The sequence below is a fragment of the Felis catus genome, chromosome B3, assembly GCF_018350175.1.
Source record: "Felis catus isolate Fca126 chromosome B3, F.catus_Fca126_mat1.0, whole genome shotgun sequence".
In the NCBI taxonomy this organism is placed as follows: Eukaryota; Metazoa; Chordata; class Mammalia; order Carnivora; family Felidae; genus Felis; species Felis catus.
In genome coordinates this window covers 4,611,135-4,630,469 of record NC_058373.1, presented here as the reverse complement: position 1 = coordinate 4,630,469, position 19,335 = coordinate 4,611,135, and the positions used below count along the sequence as shown (strand labels likewise).

General features: G+C 53.7%; 1 protein-coding gene across 5 annotated transcripts in view; it reads left to right on the top strand.

Annotated features, from left to right (window-relative positions):
- SLC28A1 (solute carrier family 28 member 1) overlaps positions 1 to 17,598 on the top strand; it is a 54,157-nt gene extending 36,559 nt beyond the window's left edge. For 3 of the 5 annotated variants that reach the window (XM_019831825.3, XM_003986785.5, XM_019831824.3), the window contains 8 exons: positions 1,856 to 1,981; positions 10,134 to 10,264; positions 11,585 to 11,753; positions 11,890 to 12,087; positions 15,627 to 15,708; positions 16,412 to 16,510; positions 16,654 to 16,765; positions 17,036 to 17,598. In XM_019831825.3, the coding sequence (XP_019687384.2) occupies positions 1,856 to 1,981; positions 10,134 to 10,264; positions 11,585 to 11,753; positions 11,890 to 12,087; positions 15,627 to 15,708; positions 16,412 to 16,510; positions 16,654 to 16,765; positions 17,036 to 17,108 (990 nt within the window). In that variant the 3' untranslated portion in view covers positions 17,109 to 17,598. Of the gene's footprint in view, positions 1 to 1,855; positions 1,982 to 10,133; positions 10,265 to 11,584; positions 11,754 to 11,889; positions 12,088 to 13,066; positions 13,397 to 15,626; positions 15,709 to 16,411; positions 16,511 to 16,653; positions 16,766 to 17,035 lie in introns of those variants that run through there. The other 2 variants (XM_019831826.3, XM_045058749.1) reach the window with 2 other exon arrangements.
- The last annotated feature ends 1,737 nt before the right edge of the window (positions 17,599 to 19,335 follow it).

Below are 19,335 nucleotides of genomic sequence, written 5' to 3'. Positions count from 1 at the left end.
TTCCTTCCTTCCTTCCTTCCTTCCTTCCTTCCTTCCTTCCTCCTTCCTTCCTTCCTTCCTTCCTCCCTCCCTCCCTCCCTCCCTCCCTCCTTCCTCCTTCCTTCCTTCCTCCTTCCTTCCTTCCTTCCTTCCTCCTTCCTTCCTCCCTCCCTCCCTCCCTCCCTCCCTCCTTCCTTCCTTCCTTCCTTCCTTCCTTCCTCTGCTTCCCTTGCTCCTGGCTGCCTCTGGCCCGTCAGCAAGTCCTGCCAGCTGGCCCCCCTCGCCCCATCCCAGCCCTGCCCTGCTGCCCTTCTCCTTTACCACAAGCCACCCTAGTCTCCTCACCAGACACTGAATCTCCTCCACTCTCCCTGTTTCTGTCCCTGCCCCTACCACCTGCCCTTCACTTCACTAACACGCCAGAATGATCCTTTAAAACCACAAATCAGATGGCGTTGCCTGGGTAGCTCTGTTGGTTAAACATCCAACTTCAGCTCAGGTCGTGACCTCACGGCTCTGTGTGGACAGCTCGGAGCCTGGGGCCTGCTTTGGGTTGTGCGTCTCCCTCTCTCTCTCTGCCCCTCCCCGCCCCCCACCCCCTCACGCTCTGCATCTGTCTCAAAAATAAACGTTAAAAAAATTTTTTTTTAAATAAAAACACAAACCAGATCAGGGCACCTGGGTGGCTCAGTTGGTTGAGCACCTGATTCTCGATCTCGGCTCGGGCCCTTGCATCAGGCCCCACGCTGGGTGTGGAACCTGCTTTAAAACAAAAAACAAACCCAAACCACAAACCAGATCATGTCACTTCTTTGTAGCCAAGTCCACTCCCTAGCCTGGCTCACCAGCCTTCCCCCTCCTCCTCCGTGTGGAATCCCGCCCCACACCCCCTGTGGGGCAGGCACAGCCTGGGTCTGCTCACAAGTCCTCAAAATTGCCAATGTCAAATCGGCCCCAGGACGCTTGCCGATCACTCTGCCTGCGATGGCTGTTCTACCAAACCCAACAGTCGGCACCTGCAGTCTCAACTCCAAAGTCACCTCCTTGGGAAGGCCTTTGCTTATTTACTCACTATTAAGTACCCGCCAACCATCAGGCATTCCCCGCACATATCTCCATACGTCTTAGCGCCATCTGAGATACACTGTTTACCTACTTGGTTCCTTGTTGGTTATCATTTCTTTCCTTAACTCACCCTCCTCCGTTGTACCCAGGACAAAAACTCCTTGAGGACAGGAGCTTTATCTTATTTACCCCCATCGCTATTCTACAGAACAGTCTGGAACATAGTAAAGGCTCAGTAACTGTTTTTTTTTAAGTGTATTTATTTTGAGAGACAGGGAGAGAGAGGGCCATGAGCAAGGCAGGGACAGAGAGAGGGGGAGAGGGAGAATCCCAAGCAGGCTCCGCACTGTCAGTGCGGAGCCCCATGCGGGCTCAATTTTATGAATTGTGAGATCATGACCGAAGCTGAAATCCAGAGTCGGCTGCTTAACTGACTGAGCCGCCCAGGCTCCCCTCTTTGAACCTCTCTAATTCTCTGCTTGCTCTCCTGGAAACCGGGGATGAGTACTTGTTGCTCAGAAGGTCCTGAGTGATGAATGTGAGGTGCTTAGTGATGCCAGGACACAGGGGGCACTTGACACGGGGGAGCATCATCAGGCCGAGAGGAAGGCCTAGGGGTCTTTCCGTAGGGCCGGGCCAATGCTGAGGTGCAGGGAGGCCCAGCCAAGTACAGACCGTGGTCCTGACCCCACCTTGCTATCTCTACCCCTGGGAGCCCGAGCACTCACTGTGACGTGCCCACTCCCGGGTGCAGGGGGACATCCTGGTGCCCGGGCCGGCTCTGGTGGTCTGACACCTTTCCTCTTTGCAGACCGAGGCTCCTCTGCTGATCCGGCCCTACTTGGCGGACATGACTCGCTCTGAAATCCACGCCGTCATGACCGGAGGCTATGCCACCATTGCCGGCAGTCTGCTGGGCGCCTATATCTCCTTTGGGGTATGTTCGCCTCTCCCTTTGTTTGCCGAAAACCCCAAGAACCTGAAGCCCTCCTCTGTGGGCACCCCACACGGCTCCTGGCCAGAGCGACCTGGAGTCTCCTCCCACGGTCTGTGTCCGGAACCCGGGGGGCCGTGACGAAACAGGAGAGGCTACACCTGACTGAGGCAGGCCAGGCAGGCTGGGCCATTCAGCTTCTCGTGTGGCCAGTGGGGGTGAGGATTCCCGGTGTGGCACCTGCTGAGCCCCTCTCATGTACCAGGCACAGTGCTAGGTATCGGGACATCCGCATTTTACAGAGGAGGAAATTGAGGCTCAGAGAATAAGTGAGATGCCCAAGCCAGGATCTGAACTCACGTCTGTCTGACTCTGAGGCTTGTATACACCGTCCCTCACCTGGGCTGTCCCTGGAGATGTGTCCTACTCTCCCGCCCTCCGCTTCCCCACACCCTTCCTGGATACGAGCCCCTTCCTCTGCTCCTAAATTATTGCTTGTGCAGCTTTCGAATGCAATACATTTCTAGGTCAAATTCCACTGGTGCGATTGGAGCCTTTACACCAATCCCAATACTGTGTGGCAAGCAGAGCGAATCTTCAAATGTGTCCCCTACAAAGTGCCTGGTAATTATGCTCTGCATTTGTTAAACGCCCTGTACTTACATGTGCTTTCGCATGCAAATATTTTTTAAAATTTTTAAAAAATGTTTATTTATTCTTGAGAGAGAGAGAGAGAGAGAGAGAGAGCGCACGCGCACAAGTGGGGGAGGGGGAGAGAGAGAGAGGGAGACCCAGAATCCAAAGCAGGCTCCAGGCTCTGAGCTGTCCGCACAGAGCCCGGCGCGGGGCTCGAACTCACAAACGGTGAGATCATGACCTGAGCGAAAGTCAGATGCTCAACCGACTGAGCCATCCAAACACCCCAAGCAAATCTTTTTTTTTTTTTAAGTTTTACTTTATTTATTTATTTTTGAGAGAGACAAAGACAGCACTAGTGGAAGGGTGGCAGAGAGAGAGAGAGAGAGAGAGAGAGAGAGAGAGAGAGACTCCCAAGCAGGCTCACACTGTCAGAGCATCGGGGCTCAAACTCATGAAACTATGAGATCGTGACCTGGGCCGAAACCAAGAGTCGGACGCTTAACTGACTCAGCCACCCAGGTGCCCCTCACATGCAAATCTTTAAAGATCTTAGTTTTTTTCTTAAATATCAAAGAAATTCTTGCTTCTTACAGAAGTGAAGGAAGTAAAAAGAGAACTTCAAACCCACTTCTCATGGGGAGCTGCTTTTTACTAGATAAGCAGATTAGCAGTTCTCTAACTGGGAACTTGCTAGAAATGCAAATTCTTGGGCCCCACTCCAGACCTGCTGAACCAGAAACACTGGGGAAGGGGCCCCGTGTCCTGTATAATGGCAAGCCTTCCACATGGCTCTGATGCTCGATTTGAGAACCACCGACTTAGAATACATCATTCCAGACCTTTCTGTGTAGTCATTTAAGTATAGATACCTGGATACACACATGCTTGCCTTCTTTTCTACTAAAAATGAGGTAATTCTACCCATGCTTTTCTGCAGTTTGCTTTTCTTGCAAAATTCTGAACATGACATGAAACCCAGTAGGTATAAAGGAAAAGGTTGACAGAGCTACTGGTAAAAATGAAAAACGTCTGTATGGTGAAAGTCACAGTTTTTAAAAAGTTTAAATGATGGATCAGGCAAAAACAGTTCATAAATCATAAAAAGGTATTCCAGCTCACTGATAGTCAAGGAAAATAAAACAATCGTAAGATATGCAATATTTTACATGCCTCACGATGGGACAGTCTTGATGGGAGTGTAATTTGCTGTAACCTTTTGGGAGAACATCTATCAGTCAGTTTAAAAATACTCTTTCCCGGGGCGCCTGGGTGGCTCAGTCAGTTAAGTGTCTGACTCCAGCTCAGGTCGTGATCTTATAGTCTGTGGGTTTGAGCTCTACATGAGGCTGTGTGCTGACAGCTCAGAGCCTGGACTCTGCTTTGGATTCTGTGTCTCCCTCTCTCTCTCTGCCCCTCCCCTGCTTGTGCTCTGTCTCTCAAAACAAACAAACAAATAAATAAATGTTGAAAAAAATAAAAAAACAACAAAAAACCTCTTTCCCTTTGATCCAGTTAGGAATATTACGATACAGAAATGCTTTTCCAAGCGGTCAACAAAGGCGAAACTCCAACATTGTTTGTAATAACAACAACAACACCTGGGTGGCATTAAGCACCCGACGTCGGCTCAGGTCATGATCTTATGGTTCGTGGGTTCTACCCTGCATTGGGCTCTGTGCTGACAGCTCAGAGCCTGGAGCCTGCATCAGATTCTGTGTCTCCCTCTCTCTCTCTGCCCTTAGCCTGCTCACGCTCTGTCTCTCTCTGTCTCTCAAAAGTAAAATAAATGTTAAATATTTTTTTTTTAAAAAAAGGAAAGAAAGAATGAGTGAAAGAGAGAAAGAAAGAAAGAAAGAAAGAAAGAAAGAAAGAAAGAAAGAGAAAACAAAGAAAGAAAAGAAGGAAGGGGGGGAAGAAAGAAAGGAAGGAAGGAAAAGAAAGAAAGAAAGAAAGAAAGAAAGAAAGAGAAAGAAAGGAAGAGAAAGAGAGAGAGAAGAAAGAAAGGAAGGAAGAGAGAGAAGGAAAAAAAGAAAGAAAGAAAAGAGAGGAAGAAAGAGAAAGGAAGGAAGAGAAAGAAAGGAAGAGAAAGAGAGAAGAAGAAAGGAAGAGAAAGAAAAAAGAGAAAGAGGAAGGAAGGAAGGAAGGAAGGAAGGAAGGAAGGAAGGAAGGAAGGAAGGAAGGAAGAGGGAGAGGAACGACCTAGATGCCGAGCAGGAAGGCACTGTGGCTCAGCGTCTAGAGTGAGGTGGGCCTCCTCGTGCGGACGGAGAGCAAAGGCCCACCTCTCACTGCCCACAGGGTCTCCTGAGGGATGCTGCGTGTTGCAGGGGTGGAGGGGGCAGGGGAGAGGAGGAGGCTAGGACAGCCCACCCTGTCCCCTCCTCTGGTCGCAAATTCCACCTGTCTCTCTCACCTCTGCCCCTGGGAGCAGGCAAGGGGACAAGCCACGCTGCCCTCAGTCCCTCCTTCCCTCAGGACACATGGACCACGGGGTAGGTAAGCTGAGCTCCACATACCCACAGGGCTGCCTGGGCAGGGCGGATGCCGTGTGACTTTTCCAGAAGGCCCCTTGCGCTCTGGGGCTTTGATCTTCTGGAACCCTCCTATCTAGAATTTTCAAGATCACCCGGTTCACACTTGTCTCGCCAAGGCCTAGAGAGAACCCGTCAGGGCTGGTGCCCCACCACCACCCCGGATTGATTTCGGAATGTTATTTGTTTTTTTATTTTTATTTCTTTAAGTTTATTTATTTTGAGAGAGACAGAGAGAGGAAGCGGGGGAGGGGCAGAGAGCGCGAGAGGATCTCAAGCAGGCTCCACGCTGTCAGCACAGAGCCAGACGTGGGGCTCGAACCCAAAACGTGCGAGATCATGACCTGAGCCGAAATCGAGAGTCGGATGCTCAACCGACTGAGCCACCCAGGCGCCCCTGATCTCTGAAGGAATTTGATATTTCAAAAATGGAAACTCAAGACTTTGTTCCTGAAATTTTTTTTCCTGGCGGCATGTTGGGGGAGGGGATGCCCTGTCAGGACTTAGGGCCTTTTTAAGGGCCTTGACGTTGCTCTGGGTTCCACAGCCGGTTAAAAGAATGCTATTCTTCCCACTGCAAGAGCCTTGCCGCCATTACTTCAGATTAAAATACTGCAAGAACTCTCCTTTTCCACCATCTGCCTTGCACCTCGGCTTCGGTTCCTTCCCTGTCTCGGGGCCAGAGTTCGGGCCCAAGCCCCAGGCAGTCGCGCCTCCCCTTGAAGGGACCCGGGTGCCCACTTCCCTTTAGCTCAGCAGACTGTGCAGAGGCCACCAGGGTCCCCAAGCACAGCCTCTGGAGCGGAAGCCTCAGGCCCCACCGCTGGCCCAGGTGAAAAGCACCCAACCCTCCTTCCCTCCCTGCTCCCGAAGGGCCTTTAGTCTGGGGTCAGCGAAGCTCTCTTCTGCCCCCACCTGGCTCTTGGCCGTCACTGCAGCGGCCCCAGGACACTCCCACAGCCCCGCCTCCCCACTCCTTCTTCTCTCTCCCCCAGGACGCTCCTCTGCCCTCAGCCCCTGAATTCCACAAAGATCCCTCTTGCCCATTCCTTGTTTCTCTTTGTTGCTCAACTTCCGGCTCCCTTTGCCCCGCTTCCCTCCTATTGGATGTTTCTAGACCGGCGCCGTCCGATGCAGTCCCCACTAGCCACACGCGGCCATTGAGCCCTTGAAATGTGGCTGGTCTGAAATGAGATGTGCTATGAGACTCAGCAGGGGGGGAAAGTGGATTCATTTTATTACTTTTATATGGATTACATGAGTGGAAAGATAATGTTTTGGATATGTTGGGTTACCTAAAATTCATGACCAAAAATGATTTTACCTGTTTCTCTTTACTTTTTATTTGTTATTTATTTATTTATTATTATTTTTTAATGTTTATTTATTTTTGAGAGAGAGACAGAGACAGAGCGCGAGCAGGGGAGAGGCAGAGAGAGAGGGAGACACAGAATCCGAAGCAGGCTCCAGGCTCTGAGCTGTCAGCACAGAGCCTGACGCGGGGCTTGAACTCACAGACCACGAGATCATGACCTGAGCCGAAGTCGGACACTCAACCGACTGAGCCACCCAGGCGCCCCTACTCTTTACTTTAAAAAAAAAAAAAAATTTTTTTTAATGTTTTATTTGTTTTTGGGACAGAGAGAGACAGCATGAACAGGGGAGGGGCAGAGAGAGAGAGGGAGACACAGAATCCGAAGCAGGCTCCAGGCTCTGAGCTGTCAGCACAGAGCCTGACGCGGGGCTTGAACTCACAGACCACGAGATCATGACCTGAGCCGAAGTCAGATGCTCAACCGACTGAGCCACCCAGGCGCCCCTCCTTCTCTTTACTTTTTAAAAATGTATTTATTTATTTATTTTGAGAGACAGCATGAGTGGGGGAAGGGCAGAGAGAGGGAGGGAGGGAGGGAGAGAGAGAATCCCAAGCAGACTCCTCACTGGCAGCGCAGAGCCCGACTGGGGGCTCAATCCTACGAAGCGATGATCATGACCTGAGCCCAAATCGGGAATCGGAGGCCTGACTGAGCTGCCCAGGCACCCCTCTCTTTACTTTTTTAATTGGCTACTAGAGAATTTAAGATGAGACCTGGTTCTCATTATATTTGTACTGGGCAACACTGGTCTAGACCTTCTCCCCTGCTCCGAGGTCCCGGGCTCACTGAGTCTGTTCACTGCGACCTCCATATAAATCTCCTTTCTCACCATAGTTCCCCAAAGCTCTAGAGGAGGCCCCAACCCTCTCCACCAACCACAGGAACTGGCCTCTCCACCCACCCCTCTTTGGCCCAGGGACCCCTGTGAGAGGCGCTGTGAACACAGGCTGGGCAGGGTGATGTTGAGGGGATCAGCCACCGATGTTCCTCAATTGACTGTGCAAGAGTGGGGGCCCCTGGGGGCCCCTGGGGCCGCGTCTGTGAGGTTCTGAGCCCGGCCAAGTGAGCGTGAGCTACGTGACTTCCACATCTGTCAAGTGGGCAGGACTATTGCCTACCTCACAGCAGTTTAAGAATTAAATGCAATAATAGATTACAAAAAAAATTTTTTTTGAAAGCGGGGCGGGGGGCACCTGGGTGGCCCAGTCGGTTGAGCATCCAACTTCAGCTCAGGTCGTGATCTCACGGTTCGTGAGTTCGAGCCCTGCGTCGGGCTCTGCGCGGATAGCTCGGAGCCCAGAGCCCGCTTCGGATCCTGTGTCTCCCGCTCTCTCTGCCCCTCCCCTGCTCACGCTCTGTCAATCTCCCTCTCAAAAACAAATAAACATTAAAAAATTAAAAAAAAAATAAATAAACACAATAATAGAAAACGGCACAGTGTGGACAAAGTGGTAGTTCTTTCTCCGACAGATTAGGGTCAGAAATCTATCCTGAAACTGGCCCGTTGTCTGCTGTCGAGTTGTGTGGATTTTTTTCCTCCCTCACTAAAGGTGTTTTTGAAAATTCAAAGGGAGGACCCCTACCCTCTATCTCTGTCCACCTGGGATGCCTTTGGGTAAAGAGAGGAAACCTTTGGGCGGGAGCGGGCCCTGGGATGGCTTTCCTTGGGGAATGGGGGTGTCACAGCCAGTGTGGACCGACCCAGTGCCCCGGGGAGGCCGGCCTGGGCCAAACTCAGCCCTTTCCAAGCTGGAATGAGCAGCCGGAGCACGTGAGGCTGTGGCCGTGACCTCCCCGCTGGGACGGTGTCCAGGAACGTGACATTGCAGGACGCGTTCCCGCTCAGGTTGGCCAACTAGACGTGACCTCCGAGGTGGAGGAAGGGGGAGGGAAAACCCCCAAGATTCCAGGTACCGTCCCCAGTGGGTCTGAGCAGCCCCGAGGAGGCCAGCGACATCCCAGAGCCCAGCCAGAAACATCCAGAGAGGACGTCTGTCCCGAGGCCGGCCCCTTCCCATGAGGAGCAGGGCCTGTGACCGGGTGTGCGCCGGGGGAGCAGGGTCGGTGCCGATACTCCTCTTAAGACGTTTCCGTTCCCCGCTGGGAAAGAAACAGAGGGGTTTGAAACCACAGGCAGAAGGACAGACATCACAGAGCCTTAGAGGGTCTCCGAGGCCCCGTTCCTCCAGGTTTCTTCTCCAGGCTAATAAAAGCCTGGACATGTAGCTCAAACTTAACTCCCCCTCCTTTTGCCCCCTTTTCATGTAACATTAAAGAACTACGGGTGATTTTTTAATAAACTTTAAGGAGAAGAAGTCTATTTTCCTTTTGTGTTTATAAAAGCAATATGTAGTGTTGTGGACATGTAGACAAACGCCAAAAAGCAAAAAGCAGAGAAAATCATCACGGCCCCACTAGCCAGGGACAGACAATTGGCCGACAATTTTGGCGTGTCTCTTGCTGATCTTTTCATGCATAGTTGTGGAAGGTTTTGGTCTCCCCCACCCCCATCGTGTGGTTATGCTCTGTATGCAATTTTGTGGGCATCTCCCCATGTTATTGCAAAGCCTTGGTAACCTTCGTTTTCAATGGCAGTTTGACAATGCTTAGCCATTCTGTTGTCGTTACATGTTTGGGTTGGCGCCAGTCTTTTCACTCGGTAAATAATACCGTGTTGGGGAAATGTCCCATCTAGCTCTGGGGGAAGGGAACAGGGGAGCCGAGGGTTTGAGGCCACAGTGAGGACCAAAAAGTGGCTGTTGTAGTAGGCAGATTTCCTAAGAGCTCTCCGACCACAGGAGTGGGTGTGATGGGCTGCCTCGAAGTGATGAGCTCCCCGTCACAGGAAGTATTTTCTTCACAGTAAATAAGGACATTCTTATACCAGGAGGTCAAAGTAGGTCGCCTCGTGGATCCATCCCGACTCTCCTTCTGTGAGCTTTGTCTGAAACCATCATGAACCCCTCAGCCGAGGGAGGACCGGCCCTCAGATGAGTGGTCAAAGGGAGACAGCCTAGGAGGGAAGGAAGAACTTGGAGCTTGGAGCCGAAGACAGAGTCCTTCTCCGTCTTCATCTGGGGCAGGTTACGTTTAATCTTGTGGGGACTCGGTTTCCTTTCTGTGCTGTGGGATACCACTTCTAGAAGTCCTAGAGGGAAACACGAGGTCCTGTACACACAGCCTGTGACCGCTTACACTGTCAGTAACGATGACAGCAGCACTGACGATGATGACAGACAGTAGGGCAGGGTACACATGCCCTCTGCTGGCCTGGGCCGCAATCCTGGCAGGGACATTTCCTCTGTCTCCTCCTAAGCCCCATTCTCTCTCTCTCTCTCTCTCTCTCTCTCTCTCTCTGCAAAGCACTCATTTTATTAATTCTAACAATGTTTTTATTTTTGAACGAGAGAGAGAGAGAGAGAGAGAGAGAGAGAGCAAGCTGGGGAGGGAGCAAGAGAGAGGGAGACAGAATCTGAAGCAGGCTCCGGGCGCCCCCAGCTGACAGCACTGAGCTGGACCCACCTGGGGCTGGAACGCACTAACCATGAGATCATGACCTGAGCGCAAGTGAGACACTTAACCCCAAAAGCCCCATTCTCAATCCTGCAGATCGATGCTGCCTCCCTGATTGCTGCCTCGGTCATGGCCGCCCCTTGTGCGCTGGCCCTCTCCAAGCTGGTCTATCCCGAGGTGGAGGAGTCCAAGTTTAGGAGCCTGGAAGGGGTGAAACTGACCGGCGGGTGAGCACAGCCTGAGGGCGGCCTGCGGAGGGGGCCGTGGGAGGGATGGGGTGAGGGGGGTCAGGAAGGGGAGGCAGGGAGCAGGGCTGGGGGAGGCGGAGGGGGAGAGGCTGGGAGGGAAGCAGGAGCAGAGGCGTGGGGCAGCAGCGGCCTCTCCGCCCAACCCCCGGGCCCTCCCCACTGCTGGCCTGCGCGTCCTGCGTCTCAATTTCCAGTCTGGGACCAGCGGGAAACCACCGGCTCATCAAAAAGAGCAGCCTGGGATTGCTGCTGGGTATTGCTCAGTCAGTTACGTGTCTGACTTCGGCTCAGGTCATGATCTCGCAGTTCATGGGTTCGAGCCCCGCGTCGGGCTCTGTGCCGACAGCTGAGAGCCTGGAGCCTGCTTCAGATTCTGTGTCTCCCTCCCTCTCTGCCCCTCCCCTGCTCATGCTCTGTCTCTCTCTTTCTCTCTCCCGAAAATAAACATTAAAATTTTTTAAAAAACAAACAAAAGTCAATAGAAACAGGTGATTTTAACAAGTTTTTGAGCAGTCTTCACGCCCGGCACGAGGCTTGAATTCACAACCCTGAGATCGACACCTGAGCTGAGATCAAGAGTCAGACACTTAACTCACTGAGCCCACCCGGGTGCCCCTTAATAAAATATTTTTTAACCCAATGTGCCCCAAATATTGTCATTTCAACATGTAGTAAATATAAAACATCATTAATGAGTGACTTCATGTTCTTTTTTTTGTACTTAATTTCTGAAATCTGACATGTGCTTTTTTTTTTAATTTTTTCTAATGTTTATTTTATTTTTGACAGAGAGAGACAGAGCATGAGTGGGGGAGGGCCAGAGAGAGAGGGAGACACAGAATCGGAAGTAGGCTCCAGGCTCCCAACTGTCGGCACAGAGCCCGAGGCGGGGCTCGAACTCACAGACCGTGAGATCATGACCTGAGCCGAAGTCGGCCGCTTGACCGACTGAGCCACCCAGGCACCCCTGCTTTATACTTATAACACAGCTCAGCGCTGGCCAGGCTCCTTCCAAGTGCTCTGAAGCCACACGTGGCTGGTGGCTCCCGCCTGTGGACACAGCACGTTGTGGGCAGCCGGGGTCTAATCCTAACGCCCGGGTTCAGCGCCTTCTCCCCCCTCCCCCATCCCCCCATCAGCACCTTCTCACTCCCTCCCCTGCCCCAGGGTCTCAGAACAAAGACAAGGACCCTGGGCTCTGAAGTGCTTCGTCCAAGCTTCCTCTCTGAGCCTATAGGATGAGAAGGCCCACTGTTTGTGGGGACAGGCTAATCACGACCGTTCGTGGTCCCAAAACAGAGACGCTCAGAACCTCTTAGAAGCAGCCAGCAGTGGGGCTGCTGTCTCCGTGAAGCTGGTTGCCAACATCGGAGCCAACCTGATCGCCTTCCTGGCGTTGCTGGCCTTCGTCAACGCGGCCCTGTCCTGGCTGGGAGCCATGGTGGGCGTCCAGGAGCTCAGCTTCCAGGTATAGCTGTGCTGCCCTCTTGGCCCGCGAGGGGCGCCCTGGGGGCAGGGGGGGTGGGCGCCAGTGGGTGGACACCCAGCAGAGCCCAGGCCAGCCCCGGTCACGGCAGCCGCCCTTGTCCCTGTGCCTCACTCAGCTCATCTGCTCCTATGTCCTGCGGCCCGTGGCCTTCTTAATGGGTGTGACCTGGGAGGACTGCCCGGTGGTGGCCGAGCTGCTGGGGATCAAGCTGTTCCTGAACGAGTTCGTGGCCTATCAGGGGCTCTCCCAGTACAAGCAGCGCCGCCTGGCCGGAGTCGAGGAGTGGGTGGGCACCAAGAAGCAGTGGATCTCCGTGAGTGTCCTGGTCCCCTCCCTGAGCCCCCTGCAGCTGCCATCCTGGCTCCCGGACGGGCGATGGACACGCCCGCCTCCCAGCCCTACTGCCCTGAGCAACCAGCCGGCTTCAGGCCTCGCTGCCACCTTCCTGAAAGCCTTTTAGGAGGCTGAGCTGCAAGGAAACAGTCTTTTTTGAAATGTTCATTTATTTCGAGACAGAGAGGGAGCACAAGCAGGGGAGGGGCAGAGAGAGCGAGAGAGACAGAATCCCAAGCTCGAACCCACGAACCCTGAGATCGTGACCTGAGCCGAAATCAAGAGTCGGACACTCAACCAACTGAGCCCCCCAGGGTGCCCCAGGAAAGGGTCTTGTTGGGGGAGACCTAAGATCTCCCTGTAGACGGGCCACCATCCCGTGTGGCTCCGGGACAGCCACTGCGCCTTGCCTCTCCTGCTGGGAACTGGTGTCATTTGTGCCGCGGCTGTCCTCAAAGGGACACACGTCCGCGTCCAGTGAGCAGAGGGAGCGAGCTGGGGAGGCCCCACCGCGTTCACTGCCATTCCATCGGATTCAGTTCAGGGGCTGGCTTTTTCTGTGGCTAAAAGTTCTATAAAATGAAACTTTCTAAACAAATAAAAGCTCTGTGTGGCATCACTGAGAATAAAACAGTTACCTGTCACCTCGCCATCCTAAAATAACAGCTAGTGTTGTTTTATGCATTTTCTTCTTTTTCTTAAGACAGTTTACACGGTTGCCATTATATATATAATTGTTTGGGGGGGGGCGCAGGTGAGTGAGGAGCAGAGAGAGAGAAGCGGGGCTCACCTGGGGCTCAAGCTCACCCAGTGCGGGACTTGAACTTACGCACTGTGAGATCATGACCTGGGCCGAAGTCAGATGCTTCACCCCTGAGCCACCCAGGCACCCCCACACAGTGGCCATTATAGCACCCACCCGGTATGGTAGCCGGCTTTTCCCCACCTGTTTCTGACAGGAACATTATCTGTGACGTGTGTATGCTGACGTATTTCACCAAGACCCCTGCCGTTGGGCCCTCCGGGTTAATTGCATCGTTTGGCTATTTTACGCGGCGCTGGACTGAGTGGCTGCGCGCACAGAGCTGCTCCCTCCTCTCGGATCATTTCCTCCGGAGCTTTCCCAGATGCGGGAAGACTGAATCACAGGGCCTGAATCCTCCAGCCGCTGCTGCCAGTAACTTCCCTGAAGGGTGGGGGCAACTGAAATCGCCCCCCGGCCGTGCCCTGAGCGGCAGCCTCTTTGGAAAAAATTAAAAAGTTGTGCCACTTTAACGGACCAATAACAACTCGTTGTTTAAATTGGCATTTCTTGGGCTGCTAGGAACTTTTAACACAAAATGTTTTTTCTTGTCTTTGAAATTAGGTTTTAAATTGTAAGGGAATGTAGCCTCCAGTTAAAAAAAAAAAAAAAAGTTTGAGATCGAAAGTACAGATTTCTCCTTGCTCCTTGTCCTCAACCCCTGTGTCAGTCTCTCCTCTAGAGATAATGGATGGGATGCTCCTTGAGGATCTTTTTCTATGAACTTCTTTCCTTTCGCAAGTGTTTGTTGAGACCTCTAAGGTGCCAGGCACTCTGCTGGGCACCAGAAATTAGAAGGGGAATTAGACAGATACGGTCCCCAGTGTCATGGAACTTACATCTAGCGAAAAGAACAAGAAAGCAAAGGAATAAAAAGTATAATAAGTTCTTTGTGTTAAGTTCTATGAAGGAAACAAGAAGAGGAAACAAGGGGGTCTTCCTCGGCTGGGCGAGTCACAAAAGGCCCCCCTGAGGTGTGGCAGTTAGGCCAAGACTTGGAGGGTGGAGAAGGGGCCAGGTGAAGCTGGGAAGAATATTCCAGGCAAAGAAAAGGCACGTGCAAAGGCCCTGAGGTTGAAAAACACTTGTTTGGAAAATTGAAAGGAGAGAGGCACAGTTAGAGCAGGTGGTAATCGTAGAAGAGACTGGCATAGGCTGAGGGGTAGTCGAAAATTCCTGACGATTTGACATTTTACATTTTAAGATTACACAGGCTGCTGGATAGAGGGTGATTGTAGGTGAGCAAGCAGGATGCAGGAGCCTTAATATTTTTCCATCAATTTGTATAAATTATGTTATAAAGACATTAACCTTTTTCTTTTCTTTTTTTTTTTAAATCTTTTTCTAATGTGTTTTATACGCATATTTTTCCCAGTCTTTCCTCCCCCTTCATCTTGTATTCAGGGATTTTTCTGGTAACAGATTTTACAACAAATCTTTTCCTTTGTGATTTCTTCTATTACTTCTAAACTTAGAAAGGTATCTCCATTCCAGAAATCTTGGAAGTGTTAAATTCCTGAAACATTATGGTGAAATATTTAAAAGCGTAACTTTTGCAGTCAGACAGAACTGAATTCCAACTCTGACACAGCTACCTTCATGCTGGGTGACCTTCCGCAGTTACTTACCCTCTCTGAGCCTCAGTTTTGCTCCTGTCCAAAATGAGAGTTATAACGCTACCTCCTAAGTATAATTATTATCTTCTTCTATTTTCTATTATTTGATTTTCCAGTATTTGCTTCAGTGCTCTAGAAATGATTTTTTTTTTTTAATGTGGCATGAGATATGGTGTAAGCCATTTTTTTTTACTCTAAACTGTTCCACTTGGGTCTTAACATCTCTTTCTGGGAAATTAACTGTTTGCGTGGGAAAGGAAGAAGAATTACTTTGCTTAACTACCTAGTGTCTGCCTGGTACTTCCCATGCGGTGTGTGACCCTCCTGACAGCCTTCCGGGCAGGTGCTATGATTCCCACATTCCGGATGGAGACGCGAAAACTGCACTTGATCTTAGCCAAAAGGCCGAGACGCGATGAGACGCGAAAACTGAAAGAGGCTGTTGACTTGCTTAATCTGGTCATAGGTGGGGACAAGCCTGGAGCCCGCGTTGGCTGGGCTCCCAGGTCCTCACTGTCTTCAGCAGGCCGTGCTCCGGTGTCTCTAAGTCTCAGAGCCCAAGTCAAGTCTGCAGTGTTGGGAAGGGCCATTCCTCCAGCGGCCCCCGGGGCACAGAGCTCAGTGGGGCCAAAGCGAGAGGGCAGGGCGAGCCTGAATCATACCAGGAAAGGCTGGCAATGAAGATAAGGGGCCTGAGGGCACCTGGGTGGCTCAGTCTGTTAGGGGACCGACTTCTGCTCAGGTCACGGTCTCACGGTTGTGGGTTTGAGCCCCGCGTTGGGTTCTCTGCTGTCGGCACCGTGCCTGATTTGGATCCTCTCTCTCTGCCCCTCCCCCACACTCAGTCTCTCCCTTCAAAATAAATAAACATCTAAAAAAAAATTAATGAAGGTAAGGGGACTGAAGTGACAGAAAGGGGGCTGTTTCTCAGGTGGTGCAGCCTGCACGGACATAGAGGCGGTGTGTGAGGCCCGGGAGGGGCAGCAAAGGTCAAAGACGCACCGGATGCGGGTGAAACTCGGGCCAGGGAGCCAGGGCGGTGTGGGGGCGCCCCGTCCCAGCCAAGGGAAGCCCCTCCTCACTCACCCTCTGTATTTTCAGGTCAGAGCAGAAATCCTCACGACGTTCGCCCTCTGTGGATTCGCCAACTTCAGCTCCATTGGGATCATGCTGGGAGGCCTGAGTGAGTCCGGCAACCTGGGCGGCTGGGGGCCTGGCTCTGAGACAGCTTCCTGGGGATCTTGGGCCTCGGTCCTCCCACGCGGTCAGGGCAGGGCCTGAGCAAGAGGGCGGTGGGGGTTCCTCCCGGCCCATGACTTCTCTGCGCCAGGGATCGGCACCTTGGGGTTCGCACCTTGGCCTTGCAGGCCAACCCCGGCTCAGGGGTCTGGGGAGGAGCAGCAAGTGGGGTGCTGGCCCGAGGCTTTGGCCCGCAGGCTCCCATACCCGCGGTGGACACGCAGCCCTGGCGAGGCCTAGGGAGGAAGGCACGGTTCTCGGCTCTTTACCAAAAACTGTCCACTCTTCACAGTCCCCCTGCCTGGTGGTGTAACTATCCCATTTTACAGAGTAGGACACCGAGTCTTGGAGAAATGGAGTGATGGCCCCAGAAGTGGCTGAGCCCGTATTTAATCCCACTCGGCCTGACTCCAAACTCATGTTCTCTTCCTACCTCTGCCGTTGAGGGTGGCAGCTGTGGAGGGCTACCTGGAGCCTCAAATCAGGCCAAGGAGGGTTCCCAAACCCAGTGAGTGGTCAGCAGGGCGACATCTATCCCTCTGGCCGCCCAGAAGAGGGAGGGGAGCCAGCAGGTGCATCCAGAGGTGCAGAGTCCGGCCGGAGGGGCATATGGCTTCCTGGCCTGAAGCACTCCCGTGCCCTTGCAGCCTCCATGGCCCCCCAGCGGAAGAGCGACTTCTCACAGATAGTGCTCCGGGCGCTCTGCACGGGGACCTGTGTGTCCCTGGTGAACGCCTGCGTGGCCGGTGAGTGCAGGCCTGGCAGAGCCCTGATTTTCTAGCCGGCTCCCATCCGGGGTCGGACACCGAGGCTCTGGGCCCTCCGGAAGTCCCTGGGGGTGGGGAGTGGGGGGCACAGACCCTGCCCAGCAGCTGCCTTCCCTGCGCAGGGATCCTCTATGTGCCCAGGGGGGCCGAAGTTGACTGCACGAGCCTCCTGAACACAACCGTCAGCAGCAGCAGCTTTGAGGTGTACCAGTGCTGCTGTGAGGCCTTCCGGAGGTGAGGCCTGGGTCGTGGGGCTACGGGGCCCCGCAGTAACGGGTGCAGAAGACCTGAGTGTCTTAGGGGTGCCTTTGGCACCGGGGTAAGGGGTAGAAATGTCATGGCTGTGGCCGATGTGGCCAGGGGAGGCGGAGGCGGGGCCTGAAGACCAAACTTGGGGAGGAAGGGCGACCAGAGGCACGGAGCAACTCCCCTAGGGTTGCACAGCCTTTAGGGGCCAGCAGGGCCAGGCCCGGAGCCCAGACCGCAGCCTTTGCTTCTTTTCAGCACCAGCGCAGAGGTCAGCCGCGGGGCCCTGGACACCTGCTGTCGATTTTACAACCACACGACCTGTGCGTAGCCGGGACGGCACGTCTTCGGCCCTCTGGGGGAGCCACAGGGCTTAGAGTCGCCTCAGTCACACAGTTGGAAAGGAGCGATGGGGCGGGCGGGCAGAGGCCGGATGGTATGGAGGTGAAGGATGCTCCCCAGTCCTTGCCCCCTTCCTGCTCCCTCCCGAGATGTGAATTCTTGGGGTCGCCTCTGCCTCCTGGTCTCGCCCCTCCACATCCAAAGAGCACCCTGGTCTCTGTCTTCCCACCTTGCGTCTCTCACATGCTTCTGTTATGGGGTCCCTCCCTCTTCCTCCTCTGGGCACGTGAATCTTGCCTCTGCGGGACGGGTTCTCCTGGGAACCCCTGCCTCTACTTTCAAAGACTCCCCCACTGCCTTTGCCCACAGCACTTCCCAAACTGGTGTCCTGTGAAACACTGGCCGACAAGGTGTTCAGGAGATTCCAGGATCCACCAGGCTTGGGAAACTAGGCACTGAATAAAGTTAGACAGGTTTTACTTTGTGTTTGTTTCTGTTTTACTGTGGGCTCGTCGAAGCTTGATATAGACATGATAGGAGACGTTTTCCAAATTTTGGGGAGAGCGCAAGCGGGGGAGGAGCAGAGAGAGGGGGACAGAGGATCCAAAGTGGGCTCTGCGTTGACAGGCTGTCGGCACAGAGCCCGACGTGGGGCTCGAACTCACGAACCATGAGATCATGACCTGAGCTGAAGTTGGACACAACCACCTGAGCCGCCCAGGTGCCCCCCCTAACTCAGCCTTAGTAACTTTATGAAGTCAGGTACTGTTAGTATCCCTGGTGGCTGAATCAGAGGCCCAGAGAAGTTAGGTAACTCGCCCAAAGCGACACAGCTAGGAAGAGGAAGAGGCAAGATTTGAACCCAGGCCATCCGGCTTCACAAGCTGTGTTTGACCTCCCAGTTAGGTTGCTAACATTCAAGGAACTCAGTTGGGTGGGGGACTTGTCCTTACCTCCTCCCCTCGCCTTTTCTCCCCAGTCCAATCCTGCTGTTCCGCTGGGTCAGGCTTCTGATGTGTCTTCCCTGCCTCTGAGCCTTCGTTTGTGGTGTCCCCGTCACCCAGCATGCCCTGCCCCTCTCCCTTTTGCCTTTGCCGCTCTTACCTCACTTCCCACTTCCCCAGCAGCTTTGGGGGAGTGGCCTGTGGTGCACCTGTCCCTGTGGCCGCCACTCCCTCACTCACCTCTGGCGGATCAGGCTTCCCCAGTTGGAGCCAGCGCTGGCCTGAGGCAGCAGCCGCTCTGCTCTGTCAGGGAGTGTGCTCCACCGGGCACTGGCCTTGCTCCTTGGGACGCCCACAGGCTGCCCTCGGGGCCTGAGTCCTTCCCCTTAGTTCTGCAGACTGGAGCCTTGGCTTGACCCCCACACCCCATGTCTAGTCCCTTATCTCTGCCCCAGGTCCCCCTGAGCTGTCACAGGCCACCCTCCCACGGGAACCGAACCATTTCCCCGTATCAGACCCAGCCCCTTCCCTGCCTGTCCGTCGGGCCATGGAGCTGCCTGAGGGCCTCCCACCCCGCCCTCCTTCCCTGGGACCCCCGCACACATGTCCCTGGAAGACCGTAAGCCCCTTGGCCACGGGGCTCCCCGTGCTTCTGTCTCTCCCCTGGGATTCAGCGCAGGGCTGGGCCCACGAAAGGCCACGAATGAATGCACGTGAAAGAATTGCAAGTTGTCTCAGAGGCACCAGAGCCTGCGTGTGCCCCGCGCCCTAAGGACACATGCACGTGTGCTCACACGTGCCCTCAGCACTGCTCTGATCGAGGGGCAGGCACAGAATTAAGGTCTCCTTAGTCGTCAGGCCTTCCCCCCACCCCCGTGCTCCTTCCGCCTCATTGGGCACCTGCAGAAGCTGGGAGCCCTTTGAGGCTGGGTCTGCAAATAGATTCTGCCCGGAGAAGGCACCGAGGCTGGTGCCAGATGCCCATGCTTAACTGCATCCCAGGCGGCAGCTGTAAGTCAAGCTCGGCACAGGAGCCTCCACCTGTGCCCTCCACAGCCAGGACAGACATTGCTAATCAATCACAGCACTCCCCACACTGAACCGGGAAGGGGCTTCAGAATCCCCACCAGTGCGGTGCTGGATGAGCCCACTGAGACTCGGGGTGCCCTTTCGGGAGAGAACTCTTTGCTGCCCTCGTGCTAAGAAATAGATACTAAGAACCTGAGCTGGCATTGATTTTGTGTCCCTGGCCTGGAAAGGGCTGGGGCTTTT